A 23805-nucleotide genomic window follows, 5' to 3' on the forward strand; every position below is an offset into this window, starting at 1 on the left:
ATTTTGCTAGAAGGAGCAGCCCAAAAACCTAGCCTTGTTTTCTCCCGTTGCTTATAAACGTTTAACGAAGGATAATTGCGCTGTTTGGTAATTTCCTAAAACTAAGGAGCAGCCTGGGAATCTGATCTTTTTGTTTTTTTCTGTCTAGCCCTTTGAAGCCCCCACCCCCAGGCTTCATGCCCTCCTCTTTATGAGCCCTGCCATTTGGACAAAAGATGGGAGGACCTCTAGTGACCAGAGGAGGTGGACAGTTGGCAGGAGGTGACAGTTGAAAGAACTCAGCTTCTGAGCGGTGAACTTTCCTAAGGAGCAGTTGGCCCTTTCATGTTCCTCTCTCCTGCCAGACCACCTCTGGTGCCTGGTTTTAATCTTCCTTTGACCCAAGACTTCAACTGTATCTTTGCCTGTATGATGTAGCCCAGTTTCCCTCCACCTCTCTACCAATCTTCTTACTCATTATTCCATTTATAGAAGACAGAACCAGCCGAGGCTCTGTGCTTCCTTGGCTCAGGGACTCATAGAGGCCTTGGGGTAGCTTTTAGCTATAATATTGTGAGGACCTAGTTCAGAGTTGATATGGCAGCAAGAATCAAGGCCAAGCAATGTCTAGATTAGCCTTAACACAGCCTGGCATCTTTTGGGGGACTATAACTCCTTGCATTCACAACCAACCTAGCTTTCACACACACACACACACACACACACACACACACAGCATTAGGAGGGGACCAAGTTGGGCAAGGCTGCTTCAGAGAGAAGGAAGATTTAGCTTTATTTAACATAAATAAGGTTTTAAGAGCAAGAAGATTGAAAAGAACTGTATGTACCTTGTTGCATTCCAGCGAGAAACCATCCTGTGCAAATGGGTTTGTGAGTGTGACACAGTTTTGTGTAAAATGTTCCTTTCAATGCAGTGCAGCTTGCACAGAGAACTAGAAGGTGCCCTATGTTGGCTTACAGAAGCACAACTCTCTTTGGTTGCCCAAATGGAGAACTCAGCACGCGTCCCCAGCCTAAGCATGTTCTATGTTTGATCCCACAAAGTTTATTCAAGGAACAGTCTGGGTGTTTACGTCCTGGCTGTAAGTTCTTGTAAAGGAATGTAGAGAGACCTTTGGGAAAAGTATGAAAAAGCGGTGAGGAGGGACTTGAAGAAAGGGTTACTTGGTCCTAAGATAAGGGGAAGCGTGAGAAAGAAACTCAAAATGATCCTGCCTTGATTTTGTTTAGGATAAGATGGGACAGGGAGAAACTTGGAGAGGCAGATTGATGTCAGCCCTTTAAGGCAGGCCAGGTCAAGAAACAAGCATGGCAGGGATTCCAGGAATACTTTTCATTCTATTAAAGTAGAGTAACAGAAACTTGTCAGCCTGCCCCAGTTTCTTTCTGTCCCATCATATACGGCATATAATCAAGGTGGGGTTACTTGGAGTTTCTTTCTCACCCGTCCCTCTTTCTCAGGACCAAGACACCTTTTCTGCAAATCCCTCCTTAGTGGCTCTCTCATTCCTTCCTCCAGCTTGGCTCTGCATCCCTTTGTTGCTGTTTACCACCCTTTTAGATCTGAGCATGATCTGGGCCAGCCTGAATGTTGATTCTCATGGTATCGTTTTGGATTTTCACTTGGACAACCAGGATCCTTTTCCAGATTATAGGCAAAATTACTACGGACAGTAAAAATGGCACCGGTAATTCCAGTCTCAGAAATCAGGGGTGGATGAAATTCAGCATGGCAGCACTGCTTGGCACAAAGTAGCAGTAATCTCTCTTCTCAAAGAAATAAACATTTTAACACCTTAAGTAGGATTGATTTTTCAGTAAGTGAATATAGAATTGTGGCACCAAGGGACTTTTTTTGACTCATTTACTGCATTCTTGGGGTACAGACGACATCATCTCTTTGGATCCATGTTGTATTTTCTTGCAGCTTCTTCCTTTTTTTCCCTTACCAGATAAATCCCATTTAAACAAGGTATTAAGACTTGGAGAGCAATAATAATAATAATAATAATAATAATAATAATAATGTACAATTCTTCCCCTATGTCCTGTGCCTCCTGATTTCTACATCCAAAGTATCAATTAATTTAATCAGCCAAAATCCAAGCATGTGTCACCTGTTTTAGGGCTGAGTTGTTCATTTTTTTTTAATGCTGTGTTGCTATGAGAGGCGATGAAGTTCTTGGCTGCAAACCTCAGTTCCTGAGAATCTTTGCTGGCTGATAAATAGAACGAATAATGCAAAGTAATACCTGTTTTCAGATTGTTTTGCAAAATGGCTATATAATGTTCTTGATTGCCGTAATTTATAAAACAGGTAGAAATTGGGTTCCGTTGAGTAAAATTTCACCCAGCTTCATCCGTTTGCATTATTTGAGATGGTGGTTGGGCAAATGTGCCTTCGGTGGTAGAAATAAGGACTCTGTGACATATTTTTCAGGCCAGAGTTAAATCTCCTGATCCGATTATTGGGTGAGTTGCCCTGTTTAGCAGCCTTTTCCTAAGAGCTGGTCCAGAAGAGCCCCATCACTAACTGCAGCAGCTTAACTTTGCTTTTCACCATGATAGGCTTTGCTAACTCTGCCCACTTTAACCTTTCTAGCAGGTACATCATGTTCGGCCATCATGGCGGTGCAGATCCTGTCTGCCCTTCTGGTACACAAGCATCAAGAGGTAAGAAGGCAAAGGAAAGGGCGCAGGGGGGGTTCCACTTTCTCCTGTGAACTTGCTTAGGGTTGTGGACCCTGAAGATGACGGGGAATGGCTTGCTCGGTAGAACCTCAAGGTGCACGATGACTTGCTGTATCTCCAGTGCTTCTCACCTTCTCCTCCCAAGGCAAAACATGCTCCATGTCATCAACTTTCCTCATAGGACTATGGACTCTTTGTTTCTTTTCTCTTGCATCAGTGCACTTGAACCTTCCTTAAAGTGGGATGCCCCAAACTGGACCAGTCCTTGAAGGACGTCTGGCCAGTGCAGAATAGAGTGGACGTTTGCCACAAGCTGACCTGGGAATTGTATCTGCAAGATTGCCTTTTCTTAATCTTGTTCTCCCTGATGATTTTCCCCATCTGGACTGGAAACCTGGAGTTTGGCCATGTAGTTAGCCAAGAGCGGGACCTGTTACAGGTCTGGATGTCTCTCCTGCCCTCCTAAAAGACAGTCCTTTTTTTTAGCATTGCTACTATGCCTAAGATTAGCTGTGCTTCTCCTCCCACCCTTTCAATGCGACTAGCCAAATTGTGTCATCTTTACTGTGAGAAAGTCATGGAGGATCTTCAGAAATAGTGTTTTGTCTTTTAATAACATCAAACCCATCAGCATCATGGAGAACAATCCCTTTAAGAATGATGACCAGATGGCTCCTGATGTATTGAGGGTGCGTCTCCGTCAAAAAATAAACCTGCTAATGAACGCCACCTTCAGTTGGTATTTTTCCAGAAGTGACAGGGAGGGTTTGGATTTCCTTCAAGTATCATAACATCATTATACCTCTCCCACCACTCATGTCCAGGGTGATCCCGAAAGCTGCTGATTGTACCAGACCTAGCATTTTTTTCTCCTCCATATTGGTGACTTCTGTCCTGACTTGTGATCCCAGTAGATTAAAATCAATGGCCAAATTCATTTGGTAGCATTTCAGACGAGGAGAACAACATCTACTTAAAACTTAGTTGCTCCATATAATGGAATAAAGAGCTGCCCATGGGGAAGGTACGAAGAAGAGGCATAAAGGAAGGATTGGAGAAGATACTACACAGTCCAGAGATAGAAGTGTGAGAAAGAAACTCAACCCTGTTTTGAAAACCTGTCCAAGAGAGAAACTTGGACAGGCTTTCAAGATTGATGTCAGCTCTTTGAGGTAGGCCAGGTCAAGAAACAGATTCCAGAGATTCCAGGAATGCTCTTTTATTGTTGTGGGGTATATTAACGGAATCTTGAAACTTGTCCAAACTTCCTTGGGAGGAGCAGGGTCGTCCCGAGCCCAACAGTTTTCCCAATTAAAAGAGGAAGTTGCAAGGCATCAATAATGTATTTATTTTCCTGTCTTTCTTTCCCCCTACCTCTGGCAGGGAGTTTTTTTTTCTCGACTAATGCAAGACTTTGTCTGGATCACCGAAGAGATCCTGTTGCGCAACTGTGATGTGGGGTTTTCTGGCCGGGTGCGCGATGTGATGCTTCATGCCCTGTTCCTGCTGCGTGATTGCATTTCCCTTTATAGCCTCTCACTGGGGGATATCTTGGTGGCTCCCAAGAAGACCGAGGCAGCCATCAGGGAGCTGAGCCAGCACAGCACGGCTCTCTTGCCTGTCTTCATCCAGGAAGCTGTTGGGGGTAAGTATACAGGTTCTCCAAGTCTCACAGCCTGCTTAAATACCTGGCTTGCTGTTGGTTTGATGGCTTCAGAGGAGTTCTGAACTTTAGCTAAAACCACACGAGACAGACTGGCTGGATAATTCTGGTATATGGGCAGAAGCAGGAACTTCTCTGCAGGCTTCACCTGCTCTATCTTCTAAGTTCTGGATTTCTCCTGTGGTTCTTTGCCTATCAGAGCCATCAGCCTCCTATCTCTATGGCTCCCTTCCCAGCCATTTTTCTTCCCTTGGTTCTCACTCTCTACAGCAGGTCACCATCAGACCCTGTTCTTAACTCTTCTAACCATCTCACCACCCCTTCAAATTGTGCTGATTGATTTGTTTCTCCTCACAAGGTGAGCTGGGGTTTGGAAGCGGCGGTTGTTGGGTATGGAAGGTAAGACTCCAGGCCAGTGTTTCTCAACCTTGGCAGCTTTCAGATGTGTGGACTTCAACTCCCAGAATTCCCCAGCCAGCCATGCTGGCTGGGGAATTCTGGGAGTTGAAGTCCACCCACCTGAAAGCTGCCAAGGTTGAGAAACCCTGCTCTAGGCACTTCCTAACAGCCATGTTAATGTGCATTCCTCACATCCTAAACTCAGCAAAAAAGTATGTCCAGGTTGTCCATACCACAAGATTTGTGCTGGGAGAAGAGGGAAAACACTACTTCCAAATAAGGAATATTTAAAGATGCAGTGGGCTAAGACGTGGGCTAAAATGAGGTTCTGGGAGTTGAAGTCCACACATCTGAAAGCTGCCAAGGTTGAGAAACACTGGCCTAGAGTCTTACCTTCCATGAAGGATATGACCTTACAAAGAGATGAAGATGACTTGAGGATATGACCTTACATTATTGAGCCGTCTTGGCCCCACACAAAAAGCAGGCCCTGAGGTTGAGACTTCTGTAGGAATTATGCGTACTGAAGAACAATCTTTCTCACACACACACACACACACTCTCTCTCTTCTGAAAACAAACCTCCTGAACTCCCATTTGTTTCCTACCATGAGCAAAACTCATTGGAATTAGATTTCTTTTCCTCACAAAGGAAAACTGTTACTGTTGGGTTTTACAGATAGCTAAGGTAGGACCATGCTAGAAGTTGCTTTCAAGTCAATGTTTAGCGAAAGGTGAGACCATAGAGCAGTGTTTCTCAACCTTGGCATTTTTAAGCTGGGTGGACTTCACCTCATGCTGGCTGGAGAATTCTGGGAGGTGAAGTCCACCCAGCTTAAAATGGCCAAGGTTGAGAAACACTGCCGTAGAGGGAGCAATGGAAAGAAGAGGCAGTCATCCTTCCATAGTGTTGCTTTGCAACACATCGTGAACAGCCACCCTTCACCTGGATGCTAAGCATTAGCTTGCCCCCGTTTGGGACCCTGCAGATGTCCTTGGGACTGCAGTTTGCAGGGTGGCCATTGGCCATGCTGGCTGTCACTTTTCTGGTCCTAAAATCTGGAGAGCTCCGGTTTGAGGAAAGCTGTTACGCACCAGGATCTTGCCTATCTATTAGTCAGTCAAATGTTATTTCAGTCAAAGACCAGTATAGAGTGAAACAAGTAAGTATATATAGATACATGTCAGTTTATTCTATTTTATCTTAACCTACTTCTATCTTAGATTTTTAGCTTTGTGCCTTAGTTTTAGACAAAGAATATTCTAGTTTTTTTGGCCCTAGAGGCGTAGTTTACAGAGGTAACAAATATTCCGTGTTACTCTTCTAGCTTGCGTTTTATGTTTGGTCCTCCTCCACTGTTAAACAGTTTGTTAATTTATTTATTTTATTTATTTATATTTCAAATTGGTCACCGCCCTTCTCACTGCAGAGCGACTCTGGGCGGTTTACAGTAGAAGAATAAATATTAATTAAAATAGAATAAATAATTATTAAAAACACATTACAAAAGGTTCCTATAGGAATAATAAATAGCATCCAAGAAGCTGATGTTAACTAAGAGTAGACTCATGGAGCGTCTTCAAGGGGAGCGTCTTCAAGGCACCAGCCACCCCCAAGGTTGGTTATATCCCCTCTCACCCCATGCAAGTTGGCAGAGCCAAGTCTTCGCCCCTTTCTGGAAGGCTGGGAGAGTGGGCACCCACCTCACCTCTCGGGGAAGAGTGTTCCACAGGGTGGGGGCAACAGCAGAGAAGGGTCTCCTCCTGGGCCCCGCCAGTCAACATTCCTTCATAGATGGGGTCTGCAACATACCTTCTCTGCCTGACCAGGTTGGATGGGTTGATGTAATGGGGATGAGACCATCCCTCAGGTAACCTGGACCCATGCCATCTAGGGCTTTAAAGGTGATGACCAACACCTTGAATTGGACCCAGAAGCAAACTGGCACCCACTGCAGCTCCCGCAGCAAAGGTACTACATGTGCCATCCTTGGGGCACCCAAAATTGCCCGCGTGGATGCATTTTGAACCAGCTGTAGCTTCCAGATACTCTTCAAGGGTAGCCCCATGTGGAACGCATTGCAGTAGTCCATACAGGAGATGAATAGGGTGTGAGTGACTGACTGGAGGGCCTCCCGATCCAGGAAAGGGCATAACTGGTGCACCACACAAAGTTCTTCTTTCTCTACTGGTCTTTGATTGAAATAAGGTTTGATTGACTGATTAATAATAAATAAGATCTTGCCTGTTGAAACAAACCTCTTTTAAAAGCTGTGAGGTTTGCAGTATCTCCAGAGCAAGTAACTTTCCACTTTGAAACTCACCATCTTGTTAGCTTGTGGAAATGGCGAAGCTGACCAATCTGGTCAGGGGGAAAAAATGAAAAAAAAACTTTTTTGAAAGATTGGAAACCTTATATGGACTTTTTGTTGAAAGAAGAAAAGAAGGAATGGATTATGGATTATGGATTTGGGGACTAGGAAGGATTAAAAGGGAGGGGAAGGGAATTACAAAGTAAGAGGGGAGAAAAAGAGGGAGATGGGAACTGCTTGATAGAAAGAAGGGCAGAAGTCATAATTCTATATTTTCTTTCCTTTTTTCCCACTTCTCTTTTTTTCCCTTCTTTTCTCTTTTTCTTATCTTTCCTTTAATTTTTTAAAAATTTTTATTGTATTCAAAAATTCTAATATAAATAAATAAATAAAAGGTTTGCTACCGTTGTAAAATATCTTGATGTACTCCGATTACCTTTAAAACTATGTACAGTGGTACCTCGGTTCATGAACTTAATTCGTTCTGCGACTCTGGTCGCGACCCGAATTGGTCGTGACCCGAATCAAATTTCCCCATAAGGTTCAATGTAAATACGGTGAATCTGTTCTGAACCATATGTTTTTTTTTTTTTTTTAAACCACAAAAATATGACACAAAATACAGTAAAAAGAGAGAGAACGCTAACCTTGCTCGACGCGACTTCTGGCATGGTGGACAGGAAGGCGGGTGGGGAGGCGGTTATTGCTTGGAGGGAGAGTCCCCCTCCCTACAGGAAGCCACAACCGCGTGTCACGGCAGGGAAAATGGCCGCGGATCCTGTTCGTCACCCGATCAGGCGTTCGCGAACGGAGGCAAAATTTTGCGAACAGAGCTGTTCGTGACCCGAATTGGTCGTGAACAGAAGCGTTCGTGACCCAAGGTACCACTGTATCTTCTAATGTTCTAATTATATTTACATGGAAAGAAATCCGCTGAATTTCTAAATAAACACCTCTGAAAAATCTGAAAAAAAGACCAAAAAAACCACACCATCTTGTCCAGGTATGTGTTCACAGATGCTCCTTTTGGAGCTCAGGGGGACAAGGAAGACCTTGGTGACACCTACGTGGCGTGTTACTAAGGACACACATATGATTGGGCAAAGAGTGGCAAATGCAGGCTGAGTCTCCCCGTCTTCCTTGCAGCTTGTTCCATCAACGCCCTTCTGGTGGAGATGCTGCCCTATTTAGGAAGCCCTGAGCAGCTTGGAGACGTCATCCTGACCCAGGAAGAAATTCATAACAAATCTGTCCTGCTGGTCCAGCTGCTACCCAAAGATTTCCTCCTACGCCAGGTAGGGAAAATTTATCTTCTTCTGCATAAGTTTGCACCAGAACCATCATCCCCACAAACTAACCGATCCCCTTTTGGCCTACTTTATGAAATCCAGTCTATTCGGTTACTCCGTGGTTTAGCCGTCTTGTAAATCCAGTTCATTGGGTGAATGGTTCAGTTAACCCTCTGTTTTTCAAAGATAAAAACTGCAGATCAAAGGATGCAGCAATGTGTGTTACTATGGCAGAGATGCTCTGATACCTTACAAGAATCTTGTAGTAGTGAATTCATTGGTCAACCAATGACTGTTGATAAATATAAAACAGAAGACAGATTTTTTTCCCCTTCGCTTCCTTCTTATATTTTTAATTTCTTTTTCAGTTTTATTTTCTTTAAGATTGAAGATTGCTTTGTTAAAAATAATAAAATTATTTTTAAAAAGGTAAAAATTGCAGTTTACCCTTCAGTTGGCAAGGGACAGACCCAAGGTTTTCAGAAGGCCTTTAGCATCAGATTGTATCTCTAATCCAGTGTTTCTCAACCTCAACAACTTTAAGATGTGCGGACTTCAACTCCCATAATTCCCCCAGCCAGCATGCTGGCTGGGGGAATTCTGGGAGTTGAAGTCCGCACATCTTAAAGTTGCCGAGGTTGAGAAACACTGCTTTAGTCTCTAGACTACCTATAGAGAAACAGGATGGTACTTCGGCAGAATTCATACTTGCATACTTGCAAGTTAAGTTAATTTTGCAGCAACTGATGGATTTTCTCCTTGCAGCTTCCTCACCTGCAAAGGCAGGTCCTGATAAAGCTTTTAAAAAAAAAACCCACAGCTCCTTCTTTGTTCCTTTTGTCTCTTCCAAAATACAGAAGCGCTTTTGTTCCGATTCGCAGTAACGTGCTTCCATCTGCAGTTTTGAAAGGGGAATACAGAAGGAGTAAGAGGGACTTAAGGATCTGGGGAAGCGTAGCCATAACTCTTGTTTTACTGCTCAGTGAGTTTTTTAGGGACACGAGGATGCAATTCGTGTTTGCCTTCTTCCTGAAGGACTTGGAAAGAGATTTGGCATTCTAGGAAATGCTTTGTTTTCAGAGGTATTTCGAGATTTGTCACAGAGCAACTGCTCGATGCGAGCAGGCAGATTTTCTGAGTTAAAGAAAGGTGCCCCCTTGGAGAAGATGCCTACTTTGAGTCATTGGGCTGTGCCTCTGATGGGGCTTGAATTACCAGCTACGGATCGTTAGACTGCCTGCGAGCATGGATTCACTTGCAAGTAGATTATGAATACTGTCAGGGAAAAAACCTCGTTAAACACGGGAGACAGACACACCCGAACATAAGTCACTTCAAAGCTCTAAAAGCTTTATTCAGTGTTAGTTCACTAAGCAAATAAAATTCAGCCAATAGCATACAAGGTACTCACTTAGATTCACATTGCAATGAGGACCAGCATGAGCAAGCGGTCAGGTATGACAGCTTGGCCAAGTGGTCCCGTCCCCTTAGTTGCAATCCCTTTTATCCTCAAAAACCGCAAACCCCAGCCATGACTCTCAGGATTTGCAACTGAATCATAACGTTCCCAGTGCTAATATTACCACACTTCCCTGTTCCATTTGTCCTTTGTCACATTTTTCCCATCAACAGTTTGCTTAGTCTAGCAAGTTTACCTAGTTCCTGTTATTGCCCTAAAGGCCACATTTTAGCTAGCTTGGCTTTTACCAAATGCAGTCAAAATCAACATTAAAACATACAAAAAGCTACTAAAAGTTTTTCTCTCACAATACTTACAACATTTTCAAGTGCGTAATCCCATTGCAGTCATTGCAACGAGCTCTCTGTAATGTAAGTCAGTATTACGACCGCCCATTCTGCAGATAAAGAAAGAACAGAGTGATTGTCCAAAGCTTGATTATGGCGACAGTCAAAGACTTTCCCTTTTTTTCAGGCTGCAGAACCCGTTAGTTTTTTTAAAAAATGCTGGATCTCAAGAGGCAAAACTCCAGTGACAGAAGATGGGCTGCATATGAGTGAACTTTCCCCACTTTTTGCCCTTGGCTTCTTGTAAAATTCCAGCACGTTCCACGGAGCAAATTTTGAAAAACCCTGCTCTAAGTGATTCATGGTGAAATTAATAATAATAACAACATCATCTGCCTATCCCAGGTCCTTGGGAAGGACTGGATAGGTGGATAAAAATGCCAGATCCTGTCTAAACATCTGGCTGACTGTGCGACCAACCCTAATGATAATAAAAACAGCATGTTGTTTATGGGAGGAACACTTTTCATCTGACTCCTCTGATGAGACCTGTCCAGTATGGTTGGACCTCTGGTATAGCTCTCATCCTCCTCGGAGTACGCAGGCCCCACAACCACGTCAAGGTAGAGCCTCACTGAGGGTTATTAAATTTGTATGCCACCAACTCTCAATGCCTCTGGACGGCTCACAACAATCAAATAAAATAAGACATATAAGGGTAAAAGATGGCGATGAAGCAAGGGGTCCCGCTCTCCCTCACCAAAGGCCTGGGCGAAGAGCCAGGTCTTCAAGCCCTTTTGAAACACCACTGGGGGGGCATCTGGATCTTGGGGGGGGAGCCTCGTTCCAGAAGGCAGGCGCTGCTACAGAGAAGGTGCCCTTCTGGAGTCCCAAGAGATGGCATTGTTTAATCGAAGGACCCCAGAGCATGCCAACCCTGTAGGATTGAATCTTCTGGGCAGACGTTATGGGAGACAGGCGGTCCTTCAAGGAATCAGGCCCTATGCCACGTAGGGCTTTATAGTTAACAACCAGTGCTGGAAATAAAGTTTTGGAGCTGCTCCATTTTGCCCATTCTTGCAAGGTTGGGTTCCCTTGCAAGACGTGGAATTGCCATCGCGAGTCTAACAGAGTGCACTGTTTTCTCATCACCTCAATGCCAGTCCTAGTCTGGGGGAGGCTTTGAGCAGCAGGAACTGTGGGCAGCCGTGCCCAGGAATGTGATCCCTCCGAGATGCTTTGCAAAGGCAAGATCATCTACATGCCACAGGCATAATCAAAGTGATGGCGAAGTCCTTTTAAGGGGTGACAAATCTGTTGTAAATATTTTTGTTCCCCGGTAACTTATGGATGGGCAGTCTGGGGCCCTTGGCTGCAAAAAGTGTGGCCCTGGGAGCCTGTAATGGTCTGTGGGAATGACCTTGGGAGACAGGAAGAAGAGCTACAGACTAGGCAACAGTCAGATAAGAGGCAGCTGAGTCTGCAGAAGGAATAGGGTGTGGCAAACGTCTCAGAAGGGACCCTCCCTAGTTTTCCAGAGAGTAAAAGTGAGGGATGGGATTCTGTTAATGTATCTTACAATAAAGTAAGGCTACACTCCTGGGTGTGCTTCTTGTCTGGACTACCTCACAAGGCTGACATAGCCATAAGGAGCTCGACCCCTTTTCTGCTAACCAAGAAGGGAATTGCCTGTCGTTATTGGCTGATAGCCAAGCAGGTTGGTCCCTACAAGGCTGAAGTTCATCAGGTGAGTGGTTTCTGGTGCTGTTGCAAAACATTGGGAGGAAGGGGAGATGAGGAAAGTTTGCAGCCAGACAGGTCTGGGTACGGTATATACTTGTGTGAGGAAATACTTGTTTGCATATGAACTGGTGCAGCTTTGGGGTCAGGAAAGACTACCTATGTGTTCTTTAACAGTAACTCAAATTAAGTTGATTGGGCACCTCCCACTCATATTTTATTTCTTCTTTGGCCCTAAATCATGGAAAATCACACTTCTGTAGTTTGGGTGACGTCTTGGGGGTGAGGAGCATCTTGCTAACCCCTGTTATAACTGTGGCCTTTTTATTAAAGCTAACAGGTAGCAAGCATTTTAATAAATCAATCTGAGAATCACAGAAGTGGAAGACGGGAGGAGCCAAATGTTTTTGAATAATTCATGCTCTTCCAAGGTGCGTACGTTGGCCAGCTCTCTGTTCATGTAGACGTTGATGCCTTCTCCTGCTTCCTCCCAGCCTTGCCAGTCCGTGTACTACTATTGTCAGGAAGCTGTGGACAAGCTGGTTCAGTGTGGACTGCTGGTGGCCGATGAGGTAAGGAATGCTCTTCCCTGTTCATCGTTGCACCTACTTTTACCATATTTATAATGAACAAGATACAAGTAGTCCTCAATTAACAACCACAATTGGGACTGGCACCTCTGTCGTTAAGCGCCAAGGTTAAGCAAGATATCACATGATTGCAACTTGCAATTTTACTGCCAGCTTCTCCATTGACTTTGCTTGTTGGAAGCTGGCTGTGAAGCACGCAAATGGCAATCACGTAACTGTGGGACACTGTGACGGTTGTAAGTGCGAGGACCAGTCATGAAGTTACTTTTTCAGCACCATCGTAACTTCAAACGGTTGCTAAACAGGGCAGTCATTAAGTGAGGAGTATCTGTATCCTTTCCCCCCACCCTGAATTAAAATTGGGGAAATGCCTCAGCCTTGTATCTTAAGAAGGTTGCTTTTTGGTCGAAATGTCCTGCCTGACCTCTGTTTCTGCTTGAGGTGCTGCTCAAAGGCATGCTACGTCTTTAGAGATGAGTCCTGTAAAGAACAAGGCAGGAGATGATGAATCCAGGACAGGAACTTGTGTGACCGTGGGTGTCTGCACTGCAGCCAGGGAACTCAACTGGCATAACTTGATTCGCAGAAGTTTTTTTTTTTTTTTAATTCAGCCAGAGGACAGCAAAAAAAGAAAAGTTGCTTTAATTATTCCTCGCTGGCCAAAAAGACAGTTCCCTCTCAGCCAGAAATTGGCAATTGCAAGCAGAGTTGAATTCTGCACATCTTCAAGTTGCCAAGGTTGAGATTAAGGACATGCCAGCCTTGAATGTCTGGTTTCTCCAGCTTTTCTAGCAATGCAGGAAAGATTAACAGTGTTGCCTCGGTTCTTTTGTTGGAAACTGATGGGCAACAGCAAGATCAGAGCTACGTGTTGCTCAGGGCAAAGAGAAGAGTGGCCTGTCTCGTTGGGGTGCTTGAGGTTCACAGCGGCTCCATTGGACCATTAACTTACTCAATTGCTCCTCTCCCTGTTTCCCAGAGTTGAGAGTGATGGGTGCCTCTTCTTCTTTCCCTCCTGCAGGTGCCCAGTGATCACTTCCTGTGTGACACAGCCCAGAAGCGCTTCACCGAGAAGCTTCTGTGGAAAGCAACCGATGACTTTGGCGACAGTGACAGTGACTACGGGCACGAAGCTGGGAAGTGCTGCTTCAAAGTAACGAGAGACCCTCCTGAATGCTGGGTTGACCCTTTCCCTCCATGCTCACATACCTTTCCTCCTTTGAAGCTCTTGCTAGACCTTCATGTGGGCTAAGCCTGGACCCGTGGGGTCTTGATGGAGTCTCACACACATGCTTGCAGATCGTATGGCCAGCCCGGAAAGTATTGGCCTGGGTTAGATTTTACCCTTGCAGAACATCATGGATGAATGGAATCCATGCTGATGGAAATGGAGAGGATGAAGGGAAGGGGCTGCTGGGTGTGCAAAGAGGCAAAAGTAAGAGGAAGCTTGCTTTGTGATGGCCTAGGGTGAGAGACGAGTGGGAAGAAGTTGCAATGTAGTTTGGGACCCTCTCGGTGTGCACTAAAGCTGCCCAGGTCAATGCTCAATTGGCATGGCAATTTTGGGCAAGCAGGAAGGATCCAAAGGTCTTCAAGGCTGGGTGGCTCCACAAGTTATGTCCCAATCTGTGCAAGGAGGCAGCCGGCCTCGAGCCCGCTCCACACGTGGTGATGGTCTTCCAGTTTGGGTGGTTCCAGGACCCTGCAGACAGTCCCAAAGCTGCTGTGCCTAGCATGACTTTGGAGAGTGCCATCTTCTCCAGCACTGACCCAAAGTGGCCAAGGCCACCCAGTTGCTTTGTTGAGGGAGCAGCCTCTCTTTGCTTCAGCAAAGCAAACTGTGTTGCCTCCACCCGGGCTGAACTGTTTCATGGAGAGGACTCGGCTTTGCTTCACGCATCCCTGTTATTTCAACATTTCCAGTGGCCACAGTGCAGACAGGGAACACACCTTGCCTTCTGGCGCCTCCCTACTAGAAATGGGCAGGTCAAACTAAATCAGGAGCAACTTTGCTCGGTTAACTGATTTGAGTAGGACACAAAGTGAATGGTATCAAATACAAGGAGAGACACTGTCCATTGATTTAGTTGTTTCTTGAAGAACAAGAGAGACATCAGAGGCAAAAGGATCACAGCTGCCACATTTTTATTCCCACCCAGGCAGCTTTTTCCAACCATCCCATGATAAGCTGCACATAGCAATATGTTTCTTCCCCTATGCAAGTGTAAAAAGTGCAGGTCTGGGATCAAGGAATCCTAGAGTTGGAGGGGTCGTTCAAACCCATGTTTCAGCTTAACCCTTAAAGCATGCTTGACCATTGTTGATCTTGAGAAGCTAAGCTGGGTCAGATCAGGTTAGTATTTGGTATGGAAGTCTACCAGGAAGTCCCAGAGCTGTGGGCTAAACTGGGAAGTCAAAAACGGCCAGAAGAAGCTGGAGCAGAGGGCCTCCAGACTTGCCAAAGAAACTCTACGAATGCATCCATGAAAGCCCTGAGAGTTAAGTTCAACTCAAAGGATGGTTATCCAGCTTCTGCTCGAACACATCTGGCGAAGGGAAGCCCGCCATCTCCACCAGGAGCGAGAAACGGCGGAGGAAGAGGAACAGTTAAGAAAAATGAAAGAGTTCTGCCTGGCCAGTTGCAATTGCAGATGAGGTCTAGGTCCGAAAAGGCTAGGGCTTGCCAGAGAAGATCTCATCTACTCATCTGCACTTGGGGAACAGATCTTTTATGGACCTCCCTCCTGTGGGGAAGAGCAGTGCTCAACGTCACTCTTGGGTGTTGTTGTGCATGGCACTTGCATGCCAAGGGTGAGGGGAAAGCGTGCTGCTGTCACATTTCCTGCTCTTGCAAGGCTCTTAACTAATCATGTGGGAAGAAAGGAAAAAACCTCACCGCCAGCCCTGAAGGCTTCTTCCTCATCCCCATTGTAAAAAGAACATCGAATTATCATATCAATTCCTCTTTCTTTTGTTTCTCGGCACACGCATGACGCTTCCGGAGTTCACAACCTGTCTCTTCAAATGCCAGCAGTGTGGGTTGCCGCTTTGAAACCTCCCTCCCTCTTATCAAAAGGAAGCAAAGTTCTCTGTAATTAAGCGGCTGGGGCTGAACGAGGGGGCCTGCCAAGCTCATCACACTTCCCGCCCGAGCATCTTTCGCCTGGCGCGGCTGCCTTCCTGTCCCACCCAGCATCTCCCAAGCTTCTGGATAGACAGTGCCATCTTCTGGGTGCAGAAGGCAGGCAGACGTCCCTCCAAGCGAGGAACGGAATTCCCACAGCTATTGCCTCCTCCTTGAAACATGCTGAGACAAATATCTGCAAAAGAGATCGGTCGTTTTCATAAGGAGAGGGGACCCCACATCCTTCTTGTGTTGTGTCTCACCCAAATGGCCCCCAACTTTTTGCCAGCAGTATCAGCCTAGGCCTGAAAAATGCTGAGGAACCCTTCCTCCCTCCCTCCCTCCCTCCCTCCCTCCCTCCCTCCCTCCCTCCCTCCCTCCCTCCCTCCCTCCCTCCCTCCCTTCCTTCCTTCCTTCCTTCCTTCCTTCCTTCCTTCCTTCCTTCCTTCCTTCCTTCCCTCCCTCCCTCCCTCCCTCCCTCCCTCCCTCCCTCCCTCCCTTCCCTTCCTTCCTTCCTTCCTCCCTCCCTCCCTCCCTCCCTCCCTAACTCCAGAGAACTCCGGCAGCTTACACTTCAAAAAGGAGAAAACAAAAATAGAAAAAGAGATCATGTCCATCTAGAAGAAAAGCATGCATCTCAAGCAAAAAAGAAACCAGTTTCCCCTATTTTGGTTCAAATCTGCTCTAGTGGCTTGGAGGCTTTCGCTCTGTTTAGAAAGTGGTGTGGGGAAGGTGAGTCCATGCAGGTCTTGGCTTTGGCTCCAGCCCTGCAGTCCACCCTTCCAAAATCTTTGGAAGCTGCATTCAGAATGGAATACAAGACCGCTTTCTCCCCTTTTCAGATGGGATGGTCCCAAGGAAAAGTCACCCACAAGAAGGTCAAGCAGTTCCCCATTTGTGATGATCAATGTCAAGCTGTAGGTTCCTTCCCTTTCTGTGGTTCAGGTCTTTGGTGGGTCCCTTACACAATCCTTTTTCTCCCCTTAGGTAAGTCAGCTGGAGAGTTGCTCCAACCTATTTGTGTTCCTCTGTTCCCTCCTTGGCCCTTTGCTGAAGACTTTAGAGAGAGCCATTGCCTTCCTTCAAGAACTGGATTTCCCTCAGCCAGGTGGGCTTCCCAACTGGGTTTTGGGGGCGTGGGGCAGCCATAATTTTTTCCAGGAAAGTGATGGCAGCATTTGGGGAAGGTTTGCTCTTAAAACCTTGGGTGTGAATTGGGCTTCTAAAGCTTTGAGTAGCTTTCTGTGTGTATGGAAGACAGGTAACTATTGCAAGAGGAGGTGGTTATCAGCAGCCGTGGATCTGTTGGAAGGCCTTTCTCTGGCCCAAGGCCTTGTTTGCCTCTGACCCATAGCCGGCTTGTTTGGGTGAGTAAAGCAGTGCCAATTGGGTGAGAGGCCAGCAAAGTACCATTAGAATGAGAGCAACGTTTTCAAAAAGTCTTTTTCTGAGATCTCTTTCTTCCTCGCCTGAAACCCCAGAGAGTTATGAAGGGTTCCAGAGCATTTTGAGAGCATTGGTCACCCTGAACTGGGAGCTTGTCACCACAAAACAACTCAACACTCTCTTGGGTGTAGAGGTAGTCACAAGAAAGCTGCCTGGGCTCTCTGTTCCTGACCTTGCCGAAGGACCCCCTGATAGCATCTGGTGAGTTCTACGATCCTAGCACACAGCTATGTCCTGCATATTTATTTTTCATACCATCTGTGTTTGCAATAAACTGGTGTTATCAAACAGCAGAACCTCTTCAGTTGTCTATACCGGTGTTTCTCAACCTTGGCAACTTTAAGATGTATGGACTGGCTGGGGAATTCTGGGAGCTGAAATCCACACATCTTAAAGTAACCAACATTGAGAAACACTGGTCTAAACAGTTCCACCCCTCTTAAATATACTTTTCCCTTTAATACGTTGACTATTGAATACATTGAATACGGTATAAGTTACTATCTTGAATTTGAAGAGATTTCCTTTTTTTTTTTTTTTAACTTGTGCTTTATTGATAAGCTGTCGTGAGGCTTTGGGGAGAGGGGTGCAGTCTGGTTTGAAAATGCACTCAATGATACTGCTGAATTCCCTGCTCTGTATTTGATGTTGGGATTTTCATTTGCAAGACAACTTGTTGTGATATACGAGCATCTGTCCATAGCAGGGAAGAGTCCCTCTTGAGCTATCTTTGCTTGGAAGATGGTCTGGCCCATCCTTAAGGCTGTCTAACTATGCTAACCATTTTCCCTGTAGAATCTCTGTACATGGAAGAGCTGTACCAGGTCTTGATGAGGCTGGCGAGAGAGGACGGTTCCTTTGGTGAGTCTAGAAGCCCAGATGGTGCAGTGTGACATCGGAAGGGTGAAATTGGGGTAAAGGAGCAGCAAGGAAACTGAGCTGTGGATTAGGAAGGCCCCAGTTCCAGCGAGAAACGTCTGTTGCTCTTGCCACGTGAGCCTAATTCAAAATGTAGGGACCAGAATGCAGCACTCAGTTGGAATAAAGATAGAAATCTGATGGCCAGGAAGGGGTACATTGCCTACCTGGGGGGATGGGAAGGAGAGGCCCTTCCCCCTGCATTGCTAGGGTCCTTTTGTGGAACACCTCCTCTCCCTCCCCCCCACCCCTCAATAATTGTATAAAATCAACAAGTTGATTTGCATCACAAATTACACTAAAAAGGAAGTAGTATGAATCCTAAATTAGCCCCCGCTCCTTGTCAGGAAAAATGGGAAGTCCTGGCTTTGTTCTCAGGGGTCAGATGGATCCATCCACTTGGCATCCTTGTCCTACTCATTGTGGCCCTCCCTCTTCCTCAAAGTGAAACATGAACATTCCTACCCACCTGCTAGAAGGTCTACCAAGAGCTCTCCATGTGTCCGGCCAAAAGCCTTGGACAGATGAAGCTCATCCTCTACTGATGGCCTTAGCAGGGGACCATGAGAAAAAAAAGACAGCTTGGAGAACATTGGCCCTCTTAGTTTTTCCCCATTTGGCACCCCCTTCAAATATGTTGGACTTTGTAGGCTGGAACAGAAGCAGAAGTCATAATAGTAAACTCTCAGTTTACCAGACCTCAGTAGAATACCCTTTGCGTGCATTGGACCAAGTGTGAAAGCAAGCATTTTGAATGTTGGACTAACAGCAGGGAGACCCCGGTCCTAGTCCACCCATAGCCAAGAAACTCCATGGGTGACTTTGGACCTCACAGCCCAACTACTTCACATGATTGTTGTTGTGGAAAGAAATGAAGGAATCCTATCATACAGGAAAGGCGGGATAGAAATGCAATAAATAGATATTTTTTATAAGACAGTAGGCATTGTCATCATACAGCTGACATATAATCACCACAGTGACCTACCTTCATTTCTGAATAACAGACAATTCCCTCCTCAGTCCATTAAAACAAGGTTTTACTATACAAAGAGGGTAGAAATGAATCAAGAACAAAATGGAATGGCCGTTGACAAGGTTGCTGAACTCTTACGAACTTGCTAATGAAGTGCATGGTTCTGCTGAACTTAACCATATCAAGTTGCTGAGAGTCTTGAATTGGTTGGCTGACACAGTTCCATTGTTTTAGCTGACCTTATTGTCGTAAGATAGGAAAGGGAGTAACTTTTGACAGTGGTTTGCTAAAAATAGGGTAAATGTTGGGATTGGCAGAGGAGGAAGTTAAGCACGAGAATAGAAATATCTCATGATGCTTGACTCCAGTTGGGTGGACAGTCTCCCTCATCCAAGTTCTGGCCTGAGTTCAATAGAAGATGTTCAATTCTGAGAAGTCAACTGACAATTGGAATTGAAAATATATTCTGGGGGGTTTAAAGGCCGTTGTTTTTCACTGCTTGGTGGAGCTGGGGGGCAGAGGTTGTACTTAACAAAAAGAAAAACACAGTTCCCACAAATTTGAACCCTGACCACCAGGGGATTCGGGGAGGGGGGTTTCCAAAAAACTCTGCAGCTGCCATCTTGACTTTTTTACCACCCCAACCCCCATGTCCTCAGTGACTGCTGTTAATGCAGATTTAGCAAAAAAAATTAGCAGGTTCCTGGGCAGAGATTTTCTGAGACACAGACTTTATTCACGATATCTATTGTTTATGTAATCATTCAGTTTTCTTCATTGTAGCATATAGAAATACAAAATGGGTGTGTGTGCTTAAATCAGATTTCAAGCCATTTCCCACATCCCCTTTTAATCAGTGTTAAGGATTCCCAACATTTTACATTTTTCAGTCTTTTTCTTTCTCCCAAAATCTCCCTATCCTCGTGTGTATTGTATCCACCTTAAAGAATAACATGTCATAATTTGTATTTACACCGTTTTTGAATTTTCCAATGCTTCTCCTGTTATATATCATAATTCCAATTAGACTGAAGCAGAGAGAATAGCTAGCCTAAAAGAGCCTTGGACTTCTCACTTTGGAAAGGTCAGTCTTCCAGCTGCTGCATTACACTAGTAGCTGTTCTTCTTTTAGCGATTTAACCAAGGATGTGTAGAAAACCCTGTGGATTTTGCCTAGAAGCTTATTTTCTGGGCACCAACTCTGCCCCCAGTGCCTAATACAGTACAGGTTGTCCTCAAATTACAACTATTTGTTGAACAACCATTGAAAGTTACGACACTGAAAAAATGACTTACAACCGGTCCTCACACTTGCACCCATCGCAGCATCCCCAGTCATGTGACCAAAATTTGGGTGCTTGGCAACTGACATGTATTTACGATGGTTGCAGCATCCCGGGGTCACATGATTGCCATTTGTGACCTTCCCAGGGGGCTTCCAACAAGTCAGGGGGGAAGCTGGATTCGCTTAGTGACTGCAGCAAAAATGGTTGTAAAATCAGATGCGACTTACTTAACGACTGCATCGCTTCGCGACAGAAGTTCCAATTGTGGTCGTAAGTCGAGGACAAGATTCACCTGGACAGTCAAGTCTATGGAAGCCATTTCAGGCTGTCTCCTATCCTAACCCTGAGATGCATCCAAATGCTTTACTGCGGTTTCTTTTGCTTACTTTTCAGAATGTGCCAACAGAACTTTGACTGCCACTGCCATTCGCATCTGCAAAGAATTAGGGGTAAGGACCTAACACTCTTGAGATTCGCCAGACTGCAAAAACCTTTGCAGCTAAGCTTCAGAATCCAAGTTCCAATATGCAGCTTTTCAGAAAGTAAAGGGGGTTTCTTTCCTCTTAAAAGAACAGTGCTGGGAGGACAGAGGGATCAGGTTTCAGGATGTGGCACATCTAAAGGGGAGGACGGTTTAACTCTCCTCCCAGGCTGTGCTCATCACAGGAATCTCCATCCGCTCCTATTTAGCCAACAAAGACATCTCCTCTTCAAGGTCAGAGAGGTGTTTTTACTCCAGGACTATAATGTAGAAGGGAAACAGTCCTGTGCACCATCATTCAAATCCTGCACCTCGCTTCCTTTCTGAAAAGCTACTTCCCCATAGGGACAAGATTTTTTAAAAAAATTTTTGCTGCATTATTAACCATTCCTGCTTTTATCTGTCCACTCTTTGGGATAACCTAAAGCTAAACATACATGCAGATACCACCATGTGTAGCTTTAGGACCATAAATGGGAAGCAAATGGTCCCCCAAGCCTTTCTATCCAGTCCCTCCCCGCCCCCCCAAAAGTAAATAAGGTAAAAGAGTGATATGCAAAACATCCTTAATTTGAAGCTTTTTGTATTCAGAACAAATACTCTAATCGTACCAGAAGCATTCCAAGGCTGATTGACTGACTGACTGATTGATTGATTTAAAAAATTTATATGGCTGCTCATCTTGTACCAAACTCTGGGTGTCTCACAACCCAAAAGTAAAATAACATCTATTTGTAATAAAAACATTAAACCAGTAGACTTGGCACCACAGTTGCACTTCCCTGTGCAGCCCACAACAAATCCATCTCACCCTATCTCAGCGCTTGGCGGAAAACCCAGGTTTTGAGCACTTTTCAGAAACTGGGAGCCAGTGCAACTCACACAACAGGGGCATAACATGGGTGAACCTAAGGGCACCCATCACTACATGTGCCACCACATTCTGGACCAGTTGTATCTTCCAGGTGGTCCTCAAGGCCAGCCCCAGGTAGAGCGTGTTGCAGTAACCAAACAGGAAGTGACCAAGGCGTGAGTGACCGTGAGCAAGGCCTCCCAGGCCAGGAAGGGGCGCGGTGGGCACACAAGACGGATCTGTGCAAAGGCCCCCCTAGCCACGGCTGCCACCTGCTCATCCAGCAGGAGCTGTGAGTCCAGGGGGACCCCCAAATTGCGCACCAGCTCAGTCGGGGGAGTGCAACCCCGTCCAGAGTCAAAGATGACAAGTCACAGGCCCTGGGGGGCCAAAAACCCATAGCCACTCCATCTTGCCAGGGTTGAGTCAAAGCCAGTTCATCCCCACCCAGACCCTTACAGCCTCCAGGCGCTTGGACAGCACCATAACAGTATCACCTACCCGGCCAGGGGTGGAGATGCATAGCTGGGTACTCTGTGCAATCTGCTGGCAACAGCAGAGTTTCTCCTTTGTTTTTGCACACACAAAACAATATGAACACTGATCATCAGGTCAATTTATAGAACCACAGGGAAATGTTTTCTTCCATGATTGTCCCAGATCAACTGGTATTAAAATGCCCTTAACTGCTAAGGGGACACTGTGCTGGTTTTAAGCTGCTTGTTCTTGAGAAGTAAAATAGGAAATTTGGAAAATAGGAAAACACCAGACCTGTGTCATCTCCTCTCCACCATAGTGCAAAATGTGGGTCAACCTTTCAAGTTAGGCCAGGGCAGGGAATATACAATGCAAGGACTCCTGGAATTCTACTTTATCAGTGTAAGATATAGTGAAAAAATCTTGAACATGTGCCAGAATTTCCCTCTGTTCCTCTTATACCTAAGAAAATCAAGGCAGGGTAATCTTGAGCTTTTCTCACTCGCTCTTCCTTCCTTGGACTAAGTGGACATTCACTTAACCATTCTTACATTCCTTCTTCAAGGTTAGCACCATACTCGTCTACTGTGTGAAAGATAATGGTGCAAAAGCTTCATTGGTTGCCATACAGGGATTTATTAATGCTTACTAATTAGGAAAGCCCTGTAGGTGTGTCAGTTTGCCAGCTATCTGGTCTCTTGGAAAAGGATTCCCATCTTGATTTCTCTTCCAGGTGTTCAAGGAAGTGACAGAAGAAAAGGAATGTATTCTTCACCTCTCTGAAACTTTCATTGCCCAAGAAAATCAAAAGAAACTGGAGAATTTCATTCATCAATTTATCTACTAGAACCTTTAATAGGTCTTCCTTTAACAGGCAGAAGCTGTGGCTTCAAGGTTCATGGTGGGAAATCTGGATAAGAGACAGTTACTCCCCCACCCCTCCATTTTGGTTGCTGTTTCGTTAGTGGCTCTAGTTTTGAAATGTGGTTTTCCAGGAAGAGGGAATTTGGAGTGCCAGCAATGAAGCGAGTTCAGTTAATAAAACCCATTAGCATTGAAGCATTATGAGTGTGGTTTGTATTATATTCGTGTTATCAAAAATTCCATTTCTGAAACAAGGAACCGCCAGCCAGAAGGAAAACATTCTTTTTAACTCCTTCTAAAATGCGGCAGGATATGGAGTCAAGGTCTTTTAAGGGTATTGTCGAAGGCTTTCATGGCCAGAATACGATGGCTGGTGTGGGTCTTCCGGGCACAGACTGTGCTCCTGCCCTTTGAAGATGCCGGTCACAGATGCTGGCGAAACATTAGGAACCCAAACTTCCAGAACACGGCCACACACCCCGGGAGACCCACACCAGCCATCTTCTAAGGGTGTTCCTGCACACACCTACTTTTTCTCAGCCAACCAACCCTAGCAATGAAGTTTCAGGAGCCAGAACTACAGCTGAAATACTTCATTTGTGATGGAAATGCTGCTTTAGAACATATACTCTGCTTGGGTGCTACCTAAGATGAAAGCGTGTGACAGGATGGTAGGATCTGTGGGAGAACACCACATTATCAAAATAGCTCTCAATCTCTTCTTAAACTAAAGCCCACATCTTTTAGCTGTTTCTATTTCTGTACATCACAGTGTCTGCATTCACACAACACGCATAATCCAGTTATTGAAGGAACCCATTTTCTAGGTTCATTCAATCTGTGGAATCATGAACTAACCCACACTAGCTGGGTGCGCACACACTCTAAGCCATAAAAACCTAACCAGGGTTAACGCTAACCAAGTGCAGCATGTTGGTGAAGTGGGTTAT

The 23805-nt window shown here is 45.4% G+C and overlaps 1 protein-coding gene across 1 annotated transcript in view; it reads left to right on the top strand.

Annotated features, from left to right (window-relative positions):
• The window catches only part of GPAT2 (glycerol-3-phosphate acyltransferase 2, mitochondrial), a 63848-nt gene extending 40248 nt beyond the window's left edge, over nt 1-23600 (top strand). Inside the window, exons 12-20 of the mRNA XM_088151910.1 lie at nt 2603-2673; nt 4075-4336; nt 8212-8360; nt 12335-12412; nt 13452-13583; nt 16542-16662; nt 17796-17861; nt 20574-20629; nt 22725-23600. Coding sequence (XP_088008036.1) covers nt 2603-2673; nt 4075-4336; nt 8212-8360; nt 12335-12412; nt 13452-13583; nt 16542-16662; nt 17796-17861; nt 20574-20629; nt 22725-22838 — 1049 coding nt within the window. The 3' untranslated portion in view covers nt 22839-23600. The remainder of the gene's footprint in view (nt 1-2602; nt 2674-4074; nt 4337-8211; nt 8361-12334; nt 12413-13451; nt 13584-16541; nt 16663-17795; nt 17862-20573; nt 20630-22724) is intronic.
• Nucleotides 23601-23805: the final 205 nt, after the last annotated feature.

The sequence above is a fragment of the Python bivittatus genome, unplaced genomic scaffold (assembly GCF_059951505.1).
Source record: "Python bivittatus isolate LINGU-HERP-01145 unplaced genomic scaffold, Pbiv_v1 ctg000680_np1212, whole genome shotgun sequence".
Classification (NCBI taxonomy): Eukaryota; Metazoa; Chordata; class Lepidosauria; order Squamata; family Pythonidae; genus Python; species Python bivittatus.